The sequence below is a fragment of the Macaca thibetana genome, chromosome 11, assembly GCF_024542745.1.
Source record: "Macaca thibetana thibetana isolate TM-01 chromosome 11, ASM2454274v1, whole genome shotgun sequence".
NCBI classification, from domain to species: domain Eukaryota; kingdom Metazoa; phylum Chordata; class Mammalia; order Primates; family Cercopithecidae; genus Macaca; species Macaca thibetana.
Genome location: NC_065588.1, coordinates 67,696,267 through 67,713,834, shown reverse-complemented (window position 1 = coordinate 67,713,834; position 17,568 = coordinate 67,696,267). Strand labels below are relative to the sequence as shown.

Genomic DNA, 17,568 nt, shown 5'->3' with positions numbered 1-17,568 from the left:
AAAAAGTAAGCCTTTATTTGACTCAAAAAAACTTGATTACAAGACAACTCAATCTAAAAACAGAATCAATCAAAGATGTCAAAATGTCTAGATTACAGCATCTATTTTTTATTATTTATTTATTTTTTAAATTATACTTTAAGTTCTAGGGTACATGTGCACAACATGCAGGTTTTGTTACATATGTATACACGTGCCATGTTGGTGGGCTGCACCCATTAACTCATCATTTACATTAGGTATATCTCCTAATACAGCATCTATTTTTTTAAGTAAAAGGAAAGCATTATTTCTTATTTGAATTCAGAAGCAAGAATATTACAGGGGAATGTAGGACAGGATCTTGGAAGTAGTGCTTTGGACTGGAGGTGCTGAAATTAAATGTCCACCCTAAAACCCCAAACTTGAACACTGGTTCCTCCCATACATATTGCTCAATGAGACAATGAAGAGTTGTTGCTCTAATAGGCTCTCATTCACAATTTATTTAGGTATGACTCCCAACCAAGGAACATACTAAAATGGCCAACTGAACATTTCAATGCTTTTCCCAAATTGATCTTAAATATATTTTGCAATGTCTACTATACTTACAGGGATTGAAGGCTTCGCAAGTTCTGCAGAGCTTCTGTGGGTACCTGTCTTAGCTGATTATTCTGCAGCATACTGTATGTTAAAAGAAATAAAGAAAAATGTTAAAAAAAATGAACAATAACAGGCCATAACAGGGCCAGGCACTGTTCCAGGTGTCAGAAAAACAACAGAGCATCAGACAAAGTCTTATCTTTTGGGGAGCTTAAATTCCTGTGAAGAGTGAAGATAATTAAAGATGAACAAATGAGTGTATTAATATAACATGAGACAAGTGATAAGTACTATGAATAAAAAACAAAACTATGAATTTGGGATAGATGGTATCGGGGGTGAGATTTTTATTTTAAAGGTGGTCAGGGAAGGCCTCTCTGAAAGGTGATGTTTAACTGGAGACCAGAAGGAAGACAGTTAGAAAATCCTTGTGAACATTTGGGAAGTTACTAAGGAAAAGGGAAGAGTAAGTACAAGGGCTGGAGGCTGGAGGGAGCTTGCTTGACTTGTTAAAGGAGCGGCAAAGGACCAACTGTGTCTGAGGAATGAGTGAGGACTTGAGGCTGGGAGAGAGAGAGCCTGAGACCATTTCATGGAGGGCTTCCCAGCCAACATAAGGCCTTATTTTATGTGTGATGAGAAACCACTGTTGAAGGGCATATGTACGAAAATGACATGCTCTTATGTATGCTTTTAAAGGATCATCCTGCTGCTTGTATAGATTACACCAAATGGAAATAAGGATAACGGTAGGATGCTAAAATTGCCTACCTTCTCTGCATGGCTGTATTTTGATATAAGCTAAATTCTTTTTGTGAAGTATTTGTGTTTCTGCACTTGCACTTGAAAAACTTGAACAGTTTTTCAGACTATGGGGAATGACAGAATGGAAACACCTGGGCGCTATGAAATAAAAATATATCATTGCTAATGAGGAAATAGTAGGGAAACAAATTCCCACGAGATTCCTTATAGTTTGCTACCTTATTCGTAAATGTTTATAACACAAGCATTTTGCAGCACATTTTTTTTTTTCTCCCACTATTTGTAGTCCCTGTAAGCCTGAGGCAGAAGACTATTTTAGGAAAGCAGAAATTTGAAAGAAATATTTCTACTTATTAAGTTGCAAACTTGTGTTTGTATTTCAGAAACCATCTGCCTGGTTCTTTCGTCTCTACCAAGGAAGTTTCTGTTTACTACCTGACTAGCTGGAATTCCACCCAGGTGTGTCTAACTCCAAAGGCTGGTGTGTTTTCCAGCGCACCAGGCAGCATTCTCGAGGCATATGTGCTGACTGTGCAGATTCTCAGATTGCGTATGAACGGTATGGTTACGAACATGGATTCTCAAATCTGACCACCTCTTCTCCGCCACTAGAGATGGGAAAACCACCGAGTCTCTCCATGCCTCAGTGATTAGTAAATAACACCTACCTTGCAGGGCTCATTGTGATGATTCAATGAGTGAAGGTTCATAGAACAACGCTTGCTACATGAGAAGCATTCAGTAAAAATTGGCCCTTTTAATGTACGTTAACAGGCCCTTTCTCGAAACGAATAATTTTTGTACTGGATTTGACAATTTAATGAGCCAGAGAAAAAGAAAACTCTGTGCCAGTGGTTGTCAAACTTTAGGGTTCATCAAAAGTCATTGGAAGGTTAAAACAGAATGCTGGGCCCCACCCCAAAGTTTCTGGTTTAGTAGGTCTGAGTAAGGGCCCGGAGATTCACGCTGGTAATAAGCTCTCAGGTGATGCCAACACTGCTGAGCAGGGCACCACCCACTGAGAACCACCCCATGCTGTGCTAAATATGTATGTATGTATGTATGTATGTATTTTGAGACGGAATCTCACTCTGTCGCCAGACTGGAGTACAGTGGCACCATCTCGGCTCACTGCAACCTCCACCTCCTGAGTTCAAGCGATTTTTTTGCCTCAGCCTCCCCAGTAGCTGGGACTACAGGCACGCGTCACCGCGCCCGGCTAATTTTTGTATTTGTAGTAGAGATGGGGTTTCACCATGTTGGCCAGGCTAGTCTCAAACTTCTGACCTCAAGTGATCCTCCCACCTCAACCTCCCAAGGTTCTGGGATTCTGTAATCCGAGTTGTGAGCCACTGCACCCAGCCTATTTATTTATTTTTTTAGAAAAGAAGGATAGGAGAGTCTCGCTTTGTTGCCCAGGACTGGACTCGAACTCCTGAGCTCAAGGGATTCCCCTGCTTCAGCCTCTAGAGTAGCCTGGACTATGGGTGTGAGTTCCTATACCCAGTTATCTAAATATTTCTAATAGGATATTTTCACTTGGGGAAGTAGGAGTGGTTGCATGTACCTGTAGTCCTACTTACTCTGGACAAAACGAGACCCTGTCTCAAAAAAAGAAAAAAAAAAATCTTCATTTGACCTTGAGGAAGAACTGCATTGGGCTTGGAGATAAGACCTAAGCTTTTAGTCTTGGCGAGGAAACTTATTTAACCTCCTGACCTTTGGTCTTTTATCTGTATAACGGGAATAAAATCATCTGGTTGAAAAGGTGTTGGAGGATTAAAATATGAAAGTATAGTACTTTTATATATATAAATACGTGCTCATATACAAATAAGACTTGAAAAATATTTGGAGATCATAAAAATTATGCCTTTCTCACCATGCCTGAGATTGTTTTCTAAGGAACGTAATTACGTCATTTGTATTCCAATAGTTCTACTCAACTAATTTCATTATGTTAAACTTGGATTCAATTAAAATTTCATAAGCCAAGAGTCTCAAATGTATTGATTCCTTAGGAATACAGTTGAGTTTTAGGAAGATCCCTACACTTCACTTACCAGTTAGGGAATTAGGAGAATTGAAACTCGAATTCTATGTTTTGCATAATTTACCTGAATATTAAAAGTTTGGATTTCTGTGTTATTTTATTGTTATTTTACATTTTTGTCATTTTACATTTTCCCAAGCAGTTTCAATCCATCATCCAATTTTAAGTTCACAAAAATGTTTTCTAGGTATTGCTTTACTTTTGTGATACATTTAAATGATAAGATAAAGATAATAGAATTAATTGATATCTAAACTGTTTATTAATAAATAATATATTACTGGTACAAAGTACGTATTGCATTGTCCTTTGCTTTACTAACCAAACAGTGAAACTCTTAAAGTATGATTTCCCTAAAATATCTGAAAAATTGAGGTGGAAGATAGGAGACTTTCAGATAGCTTTTCGTCATTGAATAGTGGAAAACTTTCTCTGCTGCTTTATGTATCTTCCTTCAGAGAATGGAACTTAAATGAACTTTAGTAATGATAACTTTTTTTTGTGGGGTTGGGGGACAGGGTCTCACTCTGTTGCCCACATGGGAGTCCAGTGGTGCAATCTCTGCTCACCGCAACCTCCGCCTCCCAGGTTCAAGTGATTCTCCTGCCTCAGCCTCCCGAGTAGCTGGGATTAGAGGCGTGTGCCACTACTGCCTGCTAATTTTTATATTTTTAGTAGAGATGGGGTTTCACAATGTTGGCCAGGCTTGTTTTGAGCTCCTGACCTCAAATGATCCACCCACCTCGGCCTCCCAAAGTGCTGGGATTACAGGCGTGAGCCACAGCGCCTGGCCAATGATAACTTTTAAAGCTACCCTCAAGCTACCTCCCAATGACTTAAATTTTCAACCATGTCTACCAGTAAAACACCAAGAATATAACTTAAAAAAAAATTTAAGCCCTGATCACTCCCTAAATAAGGAACTTTTGTTTAATTACTTTCAAATGACAAAACAAGAGCAAGTTACCTTTATTATATCATTATAAGTCTCCAGTGGGTTAATTAGAAAACTCTGTTTTTGTTTAAGATCTTCCAATGGGAGACAAAACAATTATAAGGTTTATAGTGCTAGGGGGTGCAATGAAAACAAAACATTTACACATGGCTGCTGATTTCTTTTGAAAATACTCCTTACTGAATACATGCAATATAAACATACTGAATATAGGTGTAGGCATGTAAAACTTCATTTTTATCATTCACAGATGATTAGGAAAAGAAAATGAAACACTTTCTCTAGAGACAAAAGATGACTTCTATATTTTCTTAATTTCTTTGTCCCAGGAGCTTTAAAATTAATCACTGTTTCATACAGCATTCCCATGCTACTCTATGTAATTTTTTGGTCCCTCCCCCACTGTTTTTTTTTTTTTTTTGCCAACAGGACTAAGTAAGAACAGGTACGGTGACAGAGAGGGAGATTAAATAACCTGCTGAATGGGAACTTGGTTACAACGGATGGCTCAATTCTTAGGTATTCCCTTGGCCTATTTGTCCTCTGTGTGGATATAAAGTAACCATCAAGGCTCTATTCTGGGTCTACATGAGAATGGGGGAATTCTGGCTCATTGTGACTTTTCTATGGCTAGTTTTACCCATCACCTCCATGTGGTTTTGGTTTTGGTCTTGGGTGGCAGAAGGATGAGCCATTCTTTCATGGAATGACTTACACTAGAAAATGAACCTTTGCTGAGGACAGCCTGGTTCAGAATTCCACGGACTGGATATTTTGCCATATAGAACCAATTACTTATTATTTTTATTAGGGCCAATATTTACAGGAAAAATAACTTTAAATATTAGGGATGTTTTAGCATTCACAGTAATAAGATTTCAGACGTAAAACAGACCTAGCCAAGGATGGCTGCTGCTGTCTTCATTCTCCATCTTAATAGATTGGATCAAGATTATTTTTCTCTTCTTTGTCCATGCATCCTCTTTACCATCCTTATTCAGGTCAGGGCCCAGACAAATATTACTCTCACATTATCTTCCTCCCCATATCACAATACCATCAGTTATTTCTTTTCTCCAGCCACTTTTGAACTTTATAAAACAGTTAAGAGAGTTTTCATGAGAGTAGGGACAGGTCTATCTTGTTCAGCATTTTACCTGTAGCACTGTGGTTCTCAAGTATATTGGATTCAATGTTCCCTTTAATAACAAACATTTTGTAATGCCACTTCTATTATACTTAAGTAAAATTCATAGAATGGTAGCCTATTTACACACATTATTTCAAAGAAAAATGTCAATATAGTTTATTGATGTGCCCTAAATGTATTATAAAGAAGAAATATAAGAAAAGTAATTTATAGTAAGATGATATAAATGTCATTATATACATGATGCTCATATGCAACTACCTCAGGAAACATTTTTATGAATGAATCAGATGCCTGCCTCTACTTTTTTTTTTTTTTTTTGAGACAGAGTCTCACTCTGTTGCCCAGGCTGGAGTACAGTAGTATTATCTTGGCTCAGTGCAGCCTCTGCCTCCCGGGTTCAAGAGATTCTTGTGCCTCAGCCTCCCAAGTAGCTGGGATTACAGGGGTGCACCATGACACCTAGCTAATTTTTGTATTTTTAGTAGAGATGAGGTTTCACCATGTTGGCCAGGATGGTCTTAAACTCCTGACCTCAGGTGATCTGTCCGTCTCAGCCTTCCAAAGTGCTGGGATTACAGCCGTTTGCCTCTACTTTTAATAAATAAGTTTGGGTGTGAGAAAAATAATGTGATCAGAAGCCATTCTGCATGAGAATGGGAACATGAGAGTAGAGGTCTAGATGGATACTAGAATAAAAACTAGTTGAGACACTGATATGGTTTGGCTCTGTGTCCCCACCCAAATTTCATGTCAAATTGTAATCCTTACAGGTTAGGGGAGGGACCTGGTAGGAGGTGATTGGACCATGGTGGGGGGGTTTCTGCCATGCTATTCTCATGACAGTGAATGAGTTTTCACGAGATCTGATGGTTTAAGAATGTGTGGCAGATCTCCCCTGGCTCTCTCCCTGCTGATGCAATGTAGGACATGCATTGCGGCTTCGGCCATGATTGTAAGTTTACTGAGGCCTCCCCAGCCATGCAGAACTATGAGCCAATTAAAGCTCTTTTCTTTATAAATCACCCAGTCCCAGGTAGTTCTTTATAGCAGTGTGAAAATGGACTAATACAGATATGTAATGACAGATCATAACTTATATAAGGGAAAGAAGGAAATAATCTTTATTGAAATAAATATAATATGCCAAGTCAAATTACAAATGTCATGGTGGAGAAAATCAGGAAGTGTGACACTCACAATTGAGCATGAATATTCTCCCAAATGAGTGTTCCTTACAGATGAATAGTGTCAAAATAATTTTCTATGTTTTAGGGCAAGATAGTGTGGAAATATCACAGAGAATATTTATCCTGTCTCAAAATTCCATAACATTCTGAAGCAAGCATTCATTCCCCAGTACTTTAAAAGGCCCTGAAAATCCCTCCACAGGCAACAGAGAATTGAGGCTAAATTGGAAAAAGATATAGTCACAAAACTGCCTTCTCAGAAGTTGGGTGGTAGACTTTGCTAGGTAGTAAAAGAGTAAGATTAAAAAAGCAATAAGCCTGCCACCCTCAGATAAATAAGTCATTATATAATTATCACAACATAAATTTCACATGATTGTGCTCTAAAAACCTTAAAAGGCAATAATACAAAATATTTATAAAGCAAACTTTGTTGATGAAATTCAATGAGATCCTGTGTTTCTTGTTACTCTGGTAATTTAACAATAGTTATTTTAAAGAGGTTGCACATTTCCATGGTTCCATATTTTTAATTTGTTTTGTGGCTTTTGAGGTAATTCTTCTACTGCGTTATTTTATTTTATTTATATATTTTTTGAGACAGGTCTTGCTCTGTCACCTAGGCTACAGCGTAGTGGTACAATCTTGGCTCACTGTAGCCCCAACCTCCTGGGTTCATGAAATCCTCCCACATCAGCCTCCTGAGTAGCTGGGACCACAGGCATTCACCACCATGCCAGGCTAATTTTTGTATTTTTTGTGGAGATGGGGTTTTGTCATGCTGCCCAGGCTGGTCTTGAACTCCCGAGCTCAAGTAATTCAGTCACCTCTGCCTCCCAAAGCGTTGAGATTATATAGGCGTGAGCCACCGTGCCCAGCTACTAACACAATTTTAAACTAAATGTGTGGTTAGAAATCTTAAAATATCAGGAATAGACAGGATGTATAAACTAGTTACTTATTTAATTATCTTGAGAGAAAATGTTTATTCCATTTAATTTTTCCTGTGCAAATTATTAAGCATATGCAGAACTTCTGATAAAACATTTCAATACAATTACACATTAAAGTATTATTGATTTATAGTTGGTATGGAGGGACAGTCAGAAGCCAGAATAAGGGAGAATTCTTTATGCTGGGCTGTGCAGCACATTGCAGGACAGCTTACTACATGCCAATCATCTGGACAACCAAAGATGCTCCCACAAATTTCCAAAACACTCTGTAACAGGCAGAACCAACATTGCTGAGAAAAATTGTTTTAATGCTGTTATGGTTTGAATGTTTTTGTCCCCTCCAAAAATTCATGTTGAAACTTAATTCCCAATGCAACAGTGTTGGGAGGTGGGGCCCTTTGGGAGGTGTTGGGTAGAGCCTTTGGGAGGTGTTGGGTAGAGCCTTTGGGAGATGTTTTAATTAAATTAGCAGAAAAATAAGAAATGGTGATCTCAATGAATTTCTTAAAAGTTTGCTTTATAAATATTTTGTATTATTGCCTTAAAAATGTTTGGAGTACAATCATATGAAATAGATTAATTCCATTGTAAAAAGCCTTGTTGGAAGAAGTTTATTCCCTTTTTGCCTTTCCACCTTCTGCCACAGGAGGACACAGCATTCCTACCCTCCAGAGGATTTGGCCCTCAAGATGCCATCTTGGAAGCAGAGAGCAGCCCTCACCAGATGCCAGCACCTTGATCTTGGACTTCCCAGCCTCCAGAACTATGAGAAATAAACTTCTCTTCTTTATAAATTACCCAGTTTGTGGTATGCTGTTATCATAGTACAAACAATCTAATACAAAAACCAAAATACTTTAAAAAATATTTGACAATTTGAGTCCATTCATTGAATATTAGTCTTTAGATCAGCAAAGTAAAGAGAAGAGTGAACACAATTTCTGGCAAGATTTTTTTCCTCTTGAACTCTCCTCACACTGACAGGGACCCAGCTACAGTACAAAGTCTGAACATGGCCTTTCCTCGCTTACGTACATCTTTTCCTTGACTCCTCATCATGCCTAGGATATAATAATGTCCACTTTTTTTGACTTAACATATGGGATCCCTGCAACTGGGACTCCTGTCTTTGCGAGCTCTTCTCCAAATGCTCTGTAGCATCTCCTGAATGCTCAAGTACTAACCTGCTTGGAGCTACTGTTCATCCCAGGTCTTTCTTGACTCTGTGTTGCTGTACATATTGTCCCCTCAGTCGGCTATCTTATTTGAGTGGCTAATTTCTAGTTGTGCTTCAAGATTCAGCTCCTGGGTCATCTCTGGGAAAGCCTCTCTCCCAGGAAGCCAAATCTGAGCCATCGGATGGGACGACATCAACTCCCCAACCTCTGTAGTTTCACAGTACCCTGCACAGGTATCTGGACACACTTTCCACAAAAATCAGAAGTGATCTCTGTTTTTATGTCTTTGTCCCACTATCTTGGTCCCACAGTCTGTCACTAGATTATAAACTCTTCAAGGGCATGAACAATATTTATTGATCTTTATATTTCTAGTAATAATTTGTTTAACGCTAATTTGAGCATGACATGCACTAGGCTTTGCTGAACCCTTGATTGTACAGGAGACAGGAAACATTGGTTAGTAGGAGTGGATAAAAGAGAGGGTCTAAATATCTTTTTTTTTTCTGATGGAAAGGGTACATTTTAACAGTTAGCTTGAGAAATAACCTATGCTTTTCATTTTTGAATCAGATCAATCCAGTGCTCTCTAGAGTGTTCAGGTAAAATACACCTTAAGAAGCAGCAAAGTGTGTGCAGGAGCATTCTGGGTAAAAAGACTGTTTGTAAGTAAAAGAACATATCAGACATGAAGGCACAACTTTTTTGTTTAATACACAATAGATATTCTATTAATAAACGTATAGCATTGGGTCAATATCATACAAAATGAAGAAAAGGTTGAAAAGTCCAGAACTCCCTTATTCTCTCTAGATCATCAGCCTGAGTCATTAATTCAACAAATATTTATTAAATGTCTACTATAAGTAAGGAAGTGTCATAGGAGCTGAGGATATACCAGTGACCAAGACAGATGATATCTCTAATTTCACGGATCTTTAGGGCATTGTGGGAAACAAACATTCACTAGTAATGCACTGGTGAATGCAATTAGAAATATATAATGGTATAATTATTAATATAAAATATAAAAATGTTATGATAGAAAAATTAGTATGACTTCATAGTAATTAGTATAATTCATATTTAAGAATGCAAAGATTTAAAATTATAATTATATGTAATTATAACTAGTTTATATATAATTCATATATATTCATATTAATTTATACATATTCACTTTACATATTTATAATTAAAGTATAATTATGATGTCTGGAGACACACACACTAGCTTATATATTCAATATACACTTTGTTAAGTGAATTAAAATAATTGATTCTAGTAAAATTTATTTTGAAAGTATCCCAAATACTTAGTGGTACATAGCTCGACATGGGAAAAAAAAATCACTTTAGTTCTTATCTAAACTTGACTCTCATGATACATTTTGAATGGTTCCAGATTTTTTTGGGGGTTTGTGAAACTACATACAACTCAGAATTTTACCACAAAAGGAATTACTGTTAGGGTTTGGCAACATTACAACTTAAAAACATCTCTTCTTAGTAGCAAAAAAAGAAAAAGAAAAGAAAAAAATTCAGACAGAGGAAGGGAAACCAAACCTAATCTCCTAAGGTGATCAAATAATGGTTCTGCTGTTGAATTTCACTTTTAACAAAATATTAAATTGAATTAAACTGTTTTTTTAACCTATGTGTCTTTTAGGCCACTGAAATGCAATTTTCAATAAGCAGAAATATATCAAAGTTAATAACTTTTATGTCAAAGAAAGAAAATCAGGATTTTTTTCTGAGATAAACTTTTCCTTGCATTAACTATTTTATCTACATAAGTGCCTCTTTCTTCTACACAGAACAAATTAAAAGAAAATTAAATAATGGGTACCAGAAGAAGGAAGTATTCAATAATAATGAGTTTTCTGGAAAACAAATTGAGAAATTGGACATTAAATAATGAGAAACCTCATATATTTACAATTTTCAATGAATTAACAAATAAACAACTGCTCAGTGTATCTGCTATACACTAGGTTTTGCCCTATCTATTCACAGGTGGAACACAAACTTGGTTTTTGTAGCTGATGCTTATTCACCGCCCTTTGAAACCAGTTCGAAGCTGTGGTCTCATTATGTCAGCATCACAGTGATTTATTCACCCTGTCATCAAAATGCTTTTGAAGACATGCACCCCAATTTCATAACACAAAAGGAAAGGGAAATACTCTTAAAAGTCTGAGTTGATAAGATAGTTATTTAAAGGCAAAAATTTAAGATATTAAAATTAGAAATGGAGAGATGAATTTTTTTTCACATACAAATTTAGCCAAGTATGATATGGCTCTATGGTACCAATGAAGTAAACTTGAATTTAGATGAATTATCCCATGGATTTCAATAGTTTATTAGAGACAATCAACTTTTACAAGTTAATTAGCAGCCATTTGACACTAAAATCAGAAATATATCCAACAACACTCAGTTTACTTACAGAACTTTAAGACTGTAAAGGCCGGTGAATGCTCCCTTGGGAATGTATGTCAGAGCGTTTCCCGCAAGACGTCTGTGGGTTTCAATGGAGAGGAGAGAGAGTGAGCATACCTCTTCATGTGGAAGGCATTTAATTGTTAAAAAAAAATGCAATACAACTACGTTTAAACCACAAGTATCAAAAGCAACTGTCAAGAACTTTGTTTTGTTATATTTTGCAAAAAAATCTATAAATTTCTAATTAAAATGTTGGCAGAAGTGCCTAAAAAGAAATGTAATAAATTACCTACTTCACAATAAACCATTTAATAGCTTATACCATATGTGCATATATATAAAACTGTCCTTTAAACAAATTTTTAAGCAAATGCTAACACCATATGATAATTTGCAAAAAATTGTAATGTCAAAATGTGACTGTCACATGAGTTTTACAACTATTCTTTGTAAGCATAAAATAGATTAGATAAACATTAGAATCTTTCTGTTGCAACTATACCTCAAAATACCTAACTTTCTTATTAAATTCGTCAAATAAGAGTGTAGACTATCACAATCACTTTTTTCTAAACTCCACCAGCAAAGGACAGAGTAGCTTAAATTTAACATGATTTGGTAGAGCAATACTTAAATTGAAAACAAAGAGATATTAGCATGAAGGACATTAACATGGGTTATTTAATGGAAAATTCTGACATTATTAAATGGTAAAATTTTAGAAGGTTACTTTATAATATTTTTCTACGTAGGAGATAGCCACAGTGAAAAACTGTGCAAAAGATCAACAAGATGTGGTACCTGAAACATGTGAGTCAGTATTTTTTCTGCAGCCACATCAAAGCCGTAACGTCATATGTTAAAGAACAAAATGGAAAATGCAAAAACAACAATGTGACTCCAAAGAGCACAGTATTTTGAGGAGCTGATCATACAGAATGGTGAGTAGAACTGGGACTCAAATATACCTTTGCCCTTTTTTCTTTTTTCTCTTTTTTAGAAATGGTTTATTGCCAAGGCTGGCCTTGAACTCCTAGGCTCAAGTAATCCTCCTGCCTCAGCCTCCTGAGTAGCTGGAACTATAGGGGTGTGCTATAGTACCCAGCCCCCTCCTTTTTTTGATGGAGATGGGGATTTAGGGATAAGGATTCGGTTGGTCCAATTGACCAGTGCTTATATCTGAAGGACCTAACAGCCTCAAATGTATATCTTCAATACTATCTTTAAAGGAGAGAGTATTCAGTCAGAGATCCACTGACTGAACTGAAATAAGCCATTTCTCATACAACTTTAAATATATGTCCCATTGCCACTTCACACCACTGATAATATACTATAAATGAATATTTAAAGAAATGCTACACTTATCATATGAATAGAACTTCAGAGTAGTATTTGTGGTATGTGTATTTAAAGCATTATTTATACAATGCAAATGAAATAAAATTAAAATACAACACACTTTTAAAAATTATGCTTAAAAACATTAACAACATAAGAAAGTCCTAGGATCTCTCCCAGAGGCTTTGCTTATCCTGCATCTGCAGCACTAACTTGCTTTGTGCTGTTGAATTGAAGTTAGTTAATATTGCTGAGCCTTGCTGTCCCATTAATTACAAGAAATGTTAAGATAAAATGGCTTCTTGGGTCCCTTCCAGATCCAAACCTCCATGATTTCCCTACCTGGTCTTGTGGTCATTTGTGTTTGTCCCTGTTTTTCCTTTTCTTAACAGATACAATCTTTTAAAAGACTTGGATAGCTCTTATATTGTATTCCTCCTACCTATCTCATGGTACCTAAAGAAGTGTTTTTTCAAGTGATAAATAATTTAGTGGCCCGCTCTAAAATTAAGAAAAAGAATAGAGTAGACAAACAGCAGAATGAATGGACTGAAGTATTGTTTTATAAAAGCCTTTGTTTCCAAATATATTTGTGAAAATCGATTGAGGGGAGGAAATTTGTTTCTTCCTATACATGGTCAGAAAGGTTTGAGAGCTGCTAGCCTAACCATGGTGTAGGCACTTAATAAATATGTGTTATTAACATGTAATTCAGCATAATATTTGACCAGGGTAACTTAAGAGATGTTTTATTTCTTTATTTCCTATAAAACTGTCTTATCAGAAAACCCTCTTTAGACACTAACTCTGACCTTCCATCTTGTCTCCCCATATTCAGTCTCGACCTACTCCCACCCACTCCATATTCACTGATGGTCTTTATAAAGACAACTCTGACCATATTACTGCCCTATTCAAAAACTCTCTGTCAGTTTCCATGCCAGGTAAATAGAAATGAAAAGTCCTCAGACTCTTTTCCGAGAATTCCCTGATCCCTACTGGATACTGAACCAGACCACGAGGTTTGCTTTTTTTAGACATGCCCTCCACATTCCCCCCTCTTGCCCTTTGTTCCACCTAAAATGCTCTCCTTTCACTCCCTGTTTTTCAAAGCAACCTCAGTGCTACCAAAAGACTTCAAAGTAGAGAGATTGCCCATGAGTTTGGAAAGCATTTGGAAAGCTCAGTTTCTGATGGTCCATCTCTCTATTTTGAACTCCTTTGGTAGCACTTTGTGTCTTGCTATAGATTTTATAATATACCTTGTGTTATAGTGTGTACTTGTCTTATGACACATGAAAGACTGGGAACTCCTTGAACCTGGGTATTCTCTTGGTATCCGTATAGGGCCTTGAATACTTTCTGAAAGTAGGTTGCCCCAGTAGTGCCTAACTAACCAGTTGAGTAGAGACTACTGACTGTCCCCCAGTATCCATTCTCCCCTGGTAGAATAATTCCCCCACCCAGAATTTTAGCAGATTACATGGCCACCCAGCTACAGTCTGATTTTCCAGTTTTCCTTGCATCTAAACCTGATTATGTGACTACATTCAACTGTGATCAAAAGTGATATGTGAAACACCTGTATCACCTCCTTAAATAGACATTGCTTGTTCTTAATTTCTTCAATTTCCCCTTCCTGCAGAAGGGGTACTGGTGAGACATCATCAACAATTCTGGTTTGGAGAACATTCCACGGAAGGCAAAACAAGAACAACAAAAAACCAGAAGGAACCCGGGCTCCTGGATGACCCTGTGGAACTGAGCTGTCCCAAAGCTCTGAAGTCTGTTTTGGGTGAATAATCGAATCAGGACGGACCCCTGTGGTATCCTCCGAGAGTCAAGGACTGAAGGATTATTTAGCTGTCTGGGCTGGTAAACCTCCGTTGCAGGAAAGAAAGGTATGGTATCATACTTGCCTAGATATTGGCCCCAATGCATCATGTTTGCAAAGCTGTTTCAATCTACAATATTCTCCGTCTCTCTGCTTTATTTGCCTTTCGTCTTCCTATTGTTAGCTTGCAGTTGGTGCACCTGAACTATCACAGACATCGCATGTTGCTATTTTCCTAAAAGTCAGTCTAAGTTGGGAAGAAATGTTATTCTTTCAAGCTATCTTTTTTTCTGGTCTTGGCTATGCATATTTTTATTGTGGTAAAATATATACGAAATAATATTTACCATTTTAAACATTTGTATGTGTAGATTCAGTAACATTTAAAAATTTTTCCTCCCACACTAGCTTGCCTGTCTAGAGATTTTTTAAAATTATACTTTAAGTTCTGGGGTACATGTGCACAATGTGCAGGTTTGTTACATAGGTATATATGTGCCATGTTTGTTTGCTGCACCCATCAACTCATCATTTAGGTATTTCTCCTAAAGCTGTCCCTCCCCCAGTCCCCCATCCCCCGACAGGCCCCATGTGTGATGTTCCCCTCCCTGTGTCCATGTGTTCTCATTGTTCAATTCCCACTTATGAGTGAGAACATGCGGTGTTTGGTTTTCTCTTCTTGTGTTACTTTGCTGAGAATGATGGTTTCCACTTTCATCTATGTCCCTGCAAAGGACATAAACTCATCCTTTTTCATGGCTGCATAGTATTCCAATTCAGTAGCATTATATATATTCGCAATGTTGTCTAACCATTACCACTATCTACACCCAAATTTTTGATTATCCCAAACAAAATCTCCATGCCTGATTAGCGATATCCCTCCATTCCCCTTATTTCCAGCCCCTGGTAATTTCTATTCTACATCCTGTCTCTATGAACTTGCTTTTTCTAGGTATCTCATATTAGTGAGATATATATATCTCACTAATCATATAATGTTTCTTTTTGTATCTGACTTATCATATAATGTTTTCTTTTTGTATCTGACTTATTTCACTAAGCATAATATTTTCAGTGTCCAACCGTGTTATATCATATATCAAAATTGCATTCCTTTTTGTGATAGAATAAGGTACCATTGTATGTATATACTGCATTTTGTTTATCCCTTCATCTGTTAATTGAAAGTTGTATTATTTCCATCTTTTGGCTCTTGTGAACAGTGATGCTACGAATATTAGTGTACAAATATCTGAGTCCCTGCATTCCATTCCTTTGGGTATATATCTAGTAGTGGAATTCTTGGGTCAAATGGTGGTTCTATGCATAACCATTGGAAAAATGATTACACTTTTATATATTCCTACTAATAATGCATCAGGGTTATAATTCCTCTACATCTGAAGCTATCTTTTTTATATCCCACAGTATTTATTGAGGGCCTGCTCTGTGCTGGTGCCACTTTATTATGTTTTTAAATATTTATTTATTTATTATTATTATTTTTTTGAAACAGGGTCTCACTCTGTCACCCAGGCTGGAGTGCAGTAGCTCAAACTTGGCTCACTGCAACCTTGCCTCCCAAGCTCAAGCAATCTTCCCGCCTCAGCCCCACAAGTAGCTGGCACTACAGGCATGTGACACCATGCCCAGCTAATTTTTGTATATGTTTTTTTTTTGGTAGAGACAGGGTTTTGCCATGTTGTCCAGGCTGGTCTCGAATTCCTGGACTCAAGCGATTCACTGCCTCAGCCTCCCAAAGTGTTAGGATTACAGGCGTGAGCCACAGTGCCCAGCTTTGTGTTAGTACCTCTTTAGGTGACAGTGATACAGCAGTGAATACCAGGATAAAGCCCCCGACCTCATGGAGCTGGTATTCTAATGTGACAAGATAGTTATTAAATAAAAAGTCAAGTGAATAATATAACATGAAAAATGCTCTGAAAAAAGCAAAATCAAAGCAAAGGGATAGAGAACAATGGGTGGTGGTTGTGGCGGTGATGGGCTATTATTTCAGATAAGATGGTCCGAAAAATCTCTCTGCTGAGTAGGCATTTCAGTAGACGCCTGCACCATGGAGGTATTGATATAAAGACAACAAAATTCCTGAGGTAGAGTGTGCCTGGTGTGGTCCAGAAGCTGCAAGGAGGTGATCATGGCTGGAGTGGAATGACAGCAGGAGGATGGCAGGAGGTAAGGTTGGAGAGGTGTCCAGGCCCATCCCATAAAGGTCTTTGCAAGGATTTCAAATCAGAGAGTAGTGTGATTAGATCTGTGTTTTAGAAATGTCCTTCTGATGGGACCCTTTTGTATATATATTTATTTAACTTTTAAGTCCAGGGTACATATGCAGGTTTGTTATATAGGTAAACTTGTGTCATGGGGGTTTGTTGTACAGATTATTTCATCACCCAGGTATCAAGCCTAGTACCCATTAGTTATTTTTCCTGATCCTTTGCCTCCTCCCATCCTCTGATAGGCCCCAGTGTGTGTTGTTCCTCTCTATGTGTCCATGTGTTCTCATCATTTAGCTTCCACTTGTAAGTAAGAGTATGTGGTACCTGGTTTTCTGTTCCTGTGTTAGTCTGCTAAGGATAATGGCCTCCATCCAACTCCATCCATGTTTCTGCAAAGGACGTGATCTTGTTCTTTTTTATGGCTGAATAATATTCCATGGTGTACAGGTACCACATTTTCTTTATCCAGTCTACCACTGATGGGGATTTAGGTTGATTTCATGTCTTTGGTACAGTGAATAGTGCTGCAATGAGCATATGCATTCATGTGTCTTTATAATAGAATGATTTACATTCCTTTGGGTATATACCCAGTAATGTATTGCTGGGTTGAATGGTAGTTCTGTTTTTAGGTCTTTGAGGAATAGCCACACTGTCTTCACAATGGTTGAGCTAATTTTCACTCCCACCACCACTGTATAAACATTCCTTTTTCTCCATGATCTTGCCAGCATCTGTTATTTTTTGACTTTTTAATTATAGGCATTCTGACTGGTGTGAGATGGTATCTCATTGTGGTTTTGATTTGTATTTCTCTAATTATCAGTAATGCTGAGCTTTTTTTTTTTTTCTCATATACTTGTTGGCTGCATG

At 37.3% G+C, this 17,568-nt stretch overlaps 1 protein-coding gene across 2 annotated transcripts in view; it reads right to left on the bottom strand.

Annotated features, from left to right (window-relative positions):
- LGR5 (leucine rich repeat containing G protein-coupled receptor 5) overlaps nucleotides 1–17,568 on the bottom strand; it is a 147,244-nt gene that overhangs the window by 50,016 nt on the left and 79,660 nt on the right. For both annotated transcript variants that reach the window (XM_050750061.1, XM_050750062.1), the window contains exons 3-4: nucleotides 11,285–11,356; nucleotides 595–666 (exon numbers count right to left, since the gene is read on the bottom strand). In XM_050750061.1, the coding sequence (XP_050606018.1) occupies nucleotides 595–666; nucleotides 11,285–11,356 (144 nt within the window). The remainder of the gene's footprint in view (nucleotides 1–594; nucleotides 667–11,284; nucleotides 11,357–17,568) is intronic.